At 41.2% G+C, this 8,821-nt stretch overlaps 1 protein-coding gene across 6 annotated transcripts; it reads left to right on the top strand.

Annotated features, from left to right (window-relative positions):
* On the top strand, positions 223 to 4,698 carry LOC109718256 (disease resistance RPP13-like protein 4). 6 transcript variants are annotated; one of them, XM_020244397.1, is made up of 4 exons: positions 223 to 405; positions 1,910 to 1,990; positions 2,354 to 2,424; positions 2,577 to 4,698. In XM_020244397.1, the coding sequence occupies exons 2-4, from the start codon at positions 1,984 to 1,986 to the stop codon at positions 4,332 to 4,334; spliced, it is 1,836 nt and encodes a 611-aa protein (XP_020099986.1). In that variant the 5' UTR covers positions 223 to 405; positions 1,910 to 1,983; the 3' UTR covers positions 4,335 to 4,698. The 6 variants fall into 6 exon arrangements, with proteins under 6 accessions (XP_020099986.1, XP_020099984.1, XP_020099987.1 ...); XM_020244395.1 differs by having other exon boundaries at positions 2,351 to 2,424; XM_020244398.1 differs by having other exon boundaries at positions 848 to 1,990.

Raw genomic sequence — 8,821 nt, 5'->3', positions numbered from 1 at the left:
AACTTTTGTTATTTTATATTATTATATTATCCGTGCATCGTACGGATCAAAAACTAATTTTATATATATATATATATATATATATATATATATATATATATATATATATATATGTGTGTGTGTGTGTGTGTGTGAGAGAGAGAATGAAGTAGAGGATTAGGGAATAGGTGTCACCCTGAGGTTTCCCCAACCCTCCTTTAATGTTAAAAAATAAATATATATATAATAAAAATATAAAAATAAATAATAAATAATAAATAATAATAATAAGAATTGAATAGAAATAGAAAAATAGATGTTATTCTGCGGCCTATACTACCGTCCAATCTCCATTCCAGCCGTGCTTCTTCTGCCTTTTGGAAGAGAAACGAGAAAGAATGGTGGAGACGTACGCTTGATGGGCCGGTGAGCTTCTTTCTTTCGCCCTGTTCTTTTTCTTTTTTTTTCTTTTTCTTTTTTTCACGTGTCGATACCATGTTAGTAGTTGCAAAAGCATATAAATATGTTCTTGCAACTACTAAACATTTGCATTTTGAAACGGCTACTTAATTAATCATAGAATACGCGTTTAAATTAAGATAACATTCTGCTAGATTTCAACATATTACAGATTTTGGCCGAAAAATGAAAAAAAAAAATCTTTAATTTCTAAAAACAAGGTATAGTTGATTGCTTTGTTTCATTTTTAGATTACAACATATTACATAATCATGGAGTATACGTTTAAATTAAGGAAACATTTTGCTAGATCACAACATATTACAGATTTTGGCTGAAAAATAAAATAAAATAAAGTATTTTTAAGTTCTAAAAATAAGGTATAGCTGATTGCGCTGTTTCATTGCAGTTCTTTGGGCGCTGAAATTATTAGTTGGGTAGGAGGATTTGAAGAAAATGAAGGAATTTCAAAAATGGATATTATTGTTCTTGTCATAACGAACAAAACTCAAAGAGGGGAGTTCTCCGGCGAGACCTTCTTGAACCGCTCCCCATCTATTGTCATAAGTCTAAACAGCACGTATCTTAAAGAAACAATTAATAGGAGTTGCTAAGAAAATCCAATCTGCTTTATTAATTTTGGATCCATTACTTAAATAGAAATACTAAGTCTACAACTCAAAAAGGGTGTAGGATCACAATAATCAATCCAAGGATTGTAATCCTATCTCTAGGGTTTATGCAATCCTCTTTGATTCTTAATATTAGAATGGGCAAGTTGGAAGAAAAACTTTATGATGATTTCTACTAGTCATATCACTTTCTTTTCTTTAAGTATTAAAGCCCAAGAAGGGTTGTATAAACCCTGGAGGTAGGATAACAACCATTGGATTGATTGTTGTAATCCTACAACCTTTTTGAGTTGTAGACTTGGCGTTTTTTTCGTAAGTAACGGATTCAAAATTAATAAAGAAGATTGGATTTTCTTGCCGACCCCCATTAATTGTTCCCGGCAGCAGATGGAGAGAGCTCCTCAATGAGGTCTCATTAGGGAGTTCCTCACTTGATTTTGTCCCGTTAGAATGTATGCAGCTATTGTCCTATATATAAACTAAATGATACGTGTTATAAAATTTCAGCCCATAATAAGAGAAATTACGATATGTATATGCCATCTAGAGATCATTAACAACACAAGAGTACATGGCTTTCAAGTCTACATTCGAATTTAAATTTATCACAATTTATGGATGTATCGAATATTGGTCTGCGCACATTACAGAGTGGTTCTGGAAGCTGTAGCTGTGGCCTGTGGGATCAGTGCATGGTTATGTGGTTTGTGCACATCCTATGGTTTTATGTAATAGCAGTCCTAAAAATCAAAACGATCCCAAGACAAATTTGCGATAGCATTCTTGCAAAAATATGCTCAAAGTTTTTGCTAATCTCGACACTTGTCTTTGACTTTCAGCAAACCCTCTTTCATTTCTTAGAAACAAGCCATCTGATGATTCCTTTCCTGATTTGACTCCAATTATCTGATTAATGGAAGGTGAGCATATTCATGGTGTTGAATTAATTTACCATTTTTACCCTTTTTTTTCCTTTCTTCATCGTCTACTTTCATGTAATTATGCAATCCGATTCCTTAAGAGGTGGATAAAGGCTTCTTTTACAATATACAATATACTTACCTCACTCTATTCTCTATTTAGTAATTAGTTGCGTCTGTGATAGTACGTAGCTATGAATGTAGAAGTTGATTATTCAGAGTTTCAGACTTATAAATAAGTTATTTCAGTGTTCTTCAAAATTTCAAGTCTCTCTCATAAAATGTTTGCATTATAATGCACTTGTTTCTGCTGAATATCTTTGCCAGTTTCTAACAGGATTAAATGTCTAAAATTTCAAGCAGAATCTGTGGCAGGAGAAGAGCTGTCTCACCTGTCTACCTGCAATGGAGTGGTCAACGGAAAAGAAAATGTGGTGTGTAGGATTGCAACATATCTGAGCAAGATAAATGTTGATCTGTCTACCTGTCTCCATAAATGAATTAGGACTGTAATATCACCCTATGCTGAATTAAGATGCTGAAAGTGAGTATTATTGAAGATGTTCTTATTCCATTGCTGAAACAGTTGGAGACTGCCAAGGATCATGTGCTTAAAGAGAATAATGATTTTGGGATGAAGAATATGTTCGAGAAGATTGTGAGGGATATCCATGACATAAAGGATGTTCTCCTTGAGAGACGTGGAGCGGAGAGAGATCTGATGTATGACTTTGGAGCTGTGGCCCGACATGTGGATAACATGTTTGACGGTGTTACCAATCACCCTAAAACTGAGCTTCAAAATATTGAACAGTATATCACATTTATAAAGGAAATTCTCATACCTCAGTCCGAGCTTTCTCCAGTCATTGCCACTTCGAGTGTTGAGACATCCGGTTCTTCACGTCATTCAACATTCGAAGTTGGGGAAGCATCAAACACAGCACATCTCTATAGCGCAAAAAATTATGCACAACAGAGTACTGCTATGACATTTAGTGAGGAGACCATAAGTATGCTTGATCCCCAATTGAGACATTGCATGTTTTGTCTTGCTGTTTTCCCAGAAAATTCGGTTGTGAAGAAGAGATTGTTGATATACTGGTGGATTAGTCTGGGACTTGTGGAGTCTACACATGGGAGAACAGCTGAGGAGAATGGCGAGATCATCTTGATGGAGCTAATTAATACAGGTTTAGTCATACCCATTTATAGAGAGCATAATAGGGTAGTGGACCGCTGCAGGTTGCAGTCACAAATTCGTGAACTTACGATTTCTGCTGCTGAAGAAAACCAATTCCTTTCAATGAATCCAGAAGGACATGCAGGATCAACATTCAGAGGCAACCAAGAGGATGGTACTCTACTAGTCTTTAGCACTACGATAGCTCAGAACGAAGTGTGGACATTGTTCAACATAGATAGGAAATACTTGAAATTTGAAGAGAGCTCGTACCCAAGATTGAGAAATATGGCTGTGATGCAAATTGGGCGGTGGCGTTGCTTGGAACGCCACCATATTGAAGTAGAAAATAAGCTACGCCACCATATTGAAGCAGAAAATACTGAGTTCTTCAAAGGATTGGGAACTGAACTGAAATACCTGAGTCTCCAAGGCATTTCAAGGATAACGCAACTTCCAGATTCGATTGGCAATCTCACCAACCTGATTATATTGGATCTCCGAGCATGTCACAATTTGGAAGAGCTACCAGTCAAGCTCACATTGTTGAAAAAACTAACACACTTGGATGTTTCAAAGTGTTATCTACTAGATCACATGCCTAAAGGGCTTAGCTCACTCACCAATCTGCAAGTGTTGAAGGGCTTTGTGATTGGAAACACGAGAAGTAAAGATCCATGCCGGCTCGGTGATCTGTCCAGATTGATGAAACTGAGAAAACTAAGTATTAACATTGGGCGTGAGTCGATGATTACTGAAGGGGATTTTGATAAACTGAAAGAGTTCACTGCCCTTCGGTCGTTGACAATAACATGGGGAGTGCATGACACAGAGCATGACAGTTTGACGTTACAACTTTCTACACCTGAGAAACTTGAAAAGCTAGATATCCGATGCTTCCCAAGAGCTGAGCCACCGACCTGGTTAAATCCGATGGCATTGGGGAGCTTAAAAAGGTTGTATATCCGGGGAGGAAAGCTTTCTCATCTTGGTGACAATATTTGGGATGTGAAGGTGTTGCGCCTTAAGTTCTTGAAGGACTTTAGTATCGAATGGTCTCAGTTGCTTCGCATTTTCCCCCGTCGATTGCGCTTGGAATACTCGAATTGTCCCAAACTGACATCCTTCCCTCGTACCGATGACGGAATATGGGTAACATAAGAACAATGATTCATTAGGATGCATCGGCACTTCTCTGCAGGAATGTCAATCATTTGAACTGTAGGATGCCCACTACATGCAATGCATTTCACAGGAGCTTGGTATCAACTAATATCTGCACAATATCTATTATAAAAGGATTTAGTGTTATGTTCTCCTGCCAATGTTAGTGTTGCATTACTATGGGCCTTTTCTTCGAAAGACAATCGTAATATTACAGTGTTTTAGCCTGCCCTCTTTTCGTGTGTTGAGGGGACAGTAGGGTTAAAGTGTCTGGAACTTATCTGAACTTTTGGTTCATTTTGGGCCCACTAGTAAATGTTTAGAAGTTTTGATTTTGCTATCAAAATTTTAATTTATGTAATTTGAGTCTTTAGATGGTATTAAAATTTCGACTCATTGCTTATTTCAATAGATTTACATGAATTACATGAAATATACTAATTAAACTTATAAAAATAAATAATAGATCCAAACTTTGAAATAGAAGAATCATAATTGCTCAAATCACATGTTAAGTAGCGAAATCACAATTTATAAATGTTAGATAGTTAGATAAAAGGGTTCATAGTTCCAATAAATTCTTTTTATTGGGAAAGATATTAATCTTTTAATCTAAAGCTGCTGCTTTTAGTCGTTAAAAACTCAGTATCGGTATAGCTCCATATTCAGACTTCATAATAACTCCATTACTGAAAGCTTGAATCTCTTAGACTTGCATTGGTAATGCGGTGACTAAAAACACCAATTTTATGCTTTGAAAGACTCCAAAATTTGGAAGTGCTTTTTTTTTTTCTGAGAAATTGATGGCATGCTACCGCTTCATTCATTTAGATAGTGAACTTGGTTACACAGTGAGGCAACCAGACTTCTATAAAAAAAAAGAAGAAAAGAAAAAAAAAAGAAAAGGGGAGGAATATAAAATTCCTCACGAAAGAGAGGAAAAGATGACAAGAAAAGACACACCGGTGGAGACCCTTAGGAGTAGGGGTTACATTGTACCGAATTTATCAGACAGATCCCCAGCAGTACGAACGTCTGCCAACATCTAATTTTGTGAGTGTTTTTTTCTTTTGGAAAATACACCTATTTCGTTCGAGGCAGATAACCTACCTGGTATAGGCGATTGTCGCGAGTCCCTTCAACCGTAATGTGCCTCCTCTAAGTCGACTTGTCTCCCAGAGAGTGTAAGCTGAAGTGCGATAGTGGATTCCCTTCTTATTAGACATCAAACACACCAGTAAGATTCCGGTCACTGCACATATGGCAAAAAGATGATCAATCGTCTCTTCCTTGTCTAAGCAGAGTACGCAATTCTGCTCTCCAGACCAACCCCTTTTATGTAGATTGTCTACCGTAAGTGCCTTACGCCTCAATACTAGCCAGACAAAAACTTTTACTTTCAATGGGATGCAGATTTTTCATAACTGTGCAAAGCCCATAGCCTTGACCCCCCCATCCTGTAGAAAGTTATAAAGCGATTTGACAAAAAACAATTTCGACTGGGCCCATCTCTATTTAACCACATCCATTCTGGTATTCAGTGTGAGGTTAGACAGCATCTCTTTTAGTTCCTGTGTCAACTGTCTATCAAATGCCGTCTTTGGAGTGAAATCCGCCAAGATAACTTCCCACTTCCACCCGTCCCGTCAAAGCAATCACTCACTCTGCAGCTTTTATGTGCTATGTCCCTAAAGATGTGGGAATATAAGGAATACAAGGGAGCTTCTCACACCAAAGGTTAGTCCAAAAATTCGCACTTCGACTATCCCTAATTGAGTGGGTAACGCCGCATTTGAAAATATCTCTAACTCCCAGAACACTTCGCCACCATTGAGAGTGTGGTCTAAAAGATGATCCTTCTCTCAATGCTCTCGCTACCATTGAGAGTATGGTCTAGAAGTACTTTTAATCTCCACTTTTTTAGATACTATAGAATTGCTGTGACAATTGCCACCGGAGGAGCATGTATCAAATACTTTTCCAGTGGTAGTTGCCATAATAATTTTATAGCATTAAAGGTGGGAAAAATAAAAGCACTTTTAAATTTTGTAGACTTTTCTAAATGGTTAACATGCTTCTCCAGTAATAGTTGTCAATGCAATATAATAGCATTAGAAGGAAAAAATAAAAATACTTTTGAAGTTTTTGGCCTTTTTCAAAATATAAAAATAATATTTTTAGTCACCACATGCCAAATTAGGCGTCATAATCGAAGAGAGAGACAACCTCTTTCTTCGTAGTAGATAATGGGAATGGGAATATCCATTATCTAATAGAATTTTCCAGGCAATGGGAATGTCCAAATGAATCCAAAACTACGGTTGATTTGTGGAAAACGTGATTAAAGAAAGGTTTAGGGTTCTAATCCATCATAAGACCTAAACATTATCAATATCAATAGATATAATAAAAGGGCAACTCTACTGTGGCCACGTGTCGACTCCACAGCAGCCCCCCTCCTTCTCAGTTCTCTCCGTCGGGCTCTCTCTCTCTTTCTCTCTTTCTCTCTCTCCCCCTCTCTCCCCCTTCTTCTCAGTTCTCTCTGTCGGGCTCTCTCTCTCTTTCTCTCTTTCTCTCTCTCCCCATCTCTCTCTCTTTCTCTCTCTCCCTCTCTTCTTCTCCCTACTCCCGGTTCTCTCTCTCCATCTTTCTCTCTCTCTCTTTTTCTCTCTCTCTCTCTCCCTCTTTCTCTTTCTCTTGAGTTGAGAGGAGGCCCGAGGCTATAGTGCCTCCTCGCTCTCTCTGCCGACGTCGCCCTGATCCCCGGTGCTTCCACCGCCGGCCGTCGCCGCCCCGAGTGCCGCCGCTGCCGCCCAAGCCACTTGTGGCCATCTTGGTCCAACACAGGTTGAGGGAGCTTCAGCTCCCTCCCCTCGCGCCGCCACCGCTTGAGGTCGCTCCTGCCGTCTCCCTCGGAGCCCCAGCGACTTCCTCCGCCGGCCACAGCAGCCTCGAGCGCGGCCGTCGCGATCCCTCTCTACTAGCGGCCTTCCTGGGCATGTGCGGGCTGAGGTGAGCTCGCACCTCCTCCCTCGCACCGCCACCGCCCGGAGCCACTACCGCGGCACCTCTCCGGCCTCAGGCAATCCCCCGCCGTCGCCCCTGAGCTCCCCACCGGCTGCTGTGGCCGCCTTTGCTCCCGAACTTGAACCCTAGCCCGTGCGGGCTCCGGTTGCACCAGCGCCGCCGCCGCCGCCTCCCGCCGCCGGCCGGCTCGAGCAACGGCCCTCCCCCGTCGGCCGCACCCGTCTAACACCGGTGGACCCGCGTCGAGCCGCCGCCGGCTGTGCCCTAGCTCCTACTGCTCTGGTAAGCTTTGTCTAGGGCTTTTGATTACTGTTCTGGGTTGCGCACATTTTTTCGGCGATCCAAGGCTGTCCCGATGCCTCCGGAGGTGAGCATGATGATCGTTGGTCAGTGCTGATCAAAGTGCTTACCTCACTTTGGATCAGCAGCTTCCAAAGTTGCGTTTTCGGCGCGGTTTTCTCCAAGTGCGCGCTATTCGCAGAATTTTTGGGTCACTCCCGCGCCTCCCATAGTGAGCCGTTGTGCTTCGAATCATGGGCACGGCCTTCGGCATGTTGAGACCTATCAGTACGTATCTCGGCGGACCTCGGAAGCCTTCGGGTTGTGTTAACGAGCCACAAAATCGCCTTATTTACATAAAATAGTAGGATTTTATGTAAATAGAGGGACTTTTATGCAATTTTACATCATGTGGCTACTGTAGGCTGTATGTCCGTGCGGTAGTTGACCTCTGAACTGATCGTCCAAGGCCCGTTCGCCTTTACGAAAATCGGAGGTCGAGTTCGGTGCGTTTTTCGGCGAAATTCGCCGACGAAATACGGTTTTGGTTCGGATTTCATCCGACGGTGTTTGGTTACCCCGAGAGTTGTTGCTGAGCCTTGTCGTCTAGTCACCATCGTCATTTCGTGAGTTCGAAGATGACGGGTGAGCGATGGTGGGTTCCGGTGTCGAAATTGACACTTCCGGGAACCCGGATTCGAATAATTATTCGACGATAATTGTTTAGTTGTATATTTTCATGCTTGCTGCCAAGACATCCAAATCGATGTGTTTTGTGGCAGCGGGTGACTCGTGGTATGAGTCGATGAGTTTCGGGGCATTTAGTGGGTTCCAATGGCGTCTCGGTGTGATTTTCGAGACTTCCAGCGAGTTATGGTGATCGATTTTGGGAAACCGATTTTTGGGGATTTGTGTGGGGATTCGTGAGTTGTGTACCTTCGGTTTGTGGGTTGGATGCTCACCCGGTGGATCTTCGTAGGTCCGGTTGACTTGTGTACACCCAGTTTTCTGACGCAACAATAATAGGTGGGCGCTTCGAGCTGGTAGTCAGTGAGATCGTTTCACTTTTTTCTGTTCTTCTATATCAGTATTGTAGTCTCTACATGTCGGTTGTTTTGGTTATCGTTCGTATATCTATGCCTTATTGATTCCATGATGATAGTTATTGATAGACATGT

Source organism: Ananas comosus, linkage group 12, assembly GCF_001540865.1.
Source record: "Ananas comosus cultivar F153 linkage group 12, ASM154086v1, whole genome shotgun sequence".
In the NCBI taxonomy this organism is placed as follows: domain Eukaryota; kingdom Viridiplantae; phylum Streptophyta; class Magnoliopsida; order Poales; family Bromeliaceae; genus Ananas; species Ananas comosus.
The sequence above is the reverse complement of the archived record's forward strand: the minus strand, read 5'-3'. Positions and strand labels throughout refer to the sequence as shown.

Bases quoted from the DNA above. Each gene is read 5' to 3' on its own strand.
- LOC109718256 (XM_020244395.1), top strand. The intron at 2,425-2,576 runs GTGTGTAGGATT...TTGCTGAAACAG, and splicing joins TCAACGGAAAAGAAAATGTG to TTGGAGACTGCCAAGGATCA.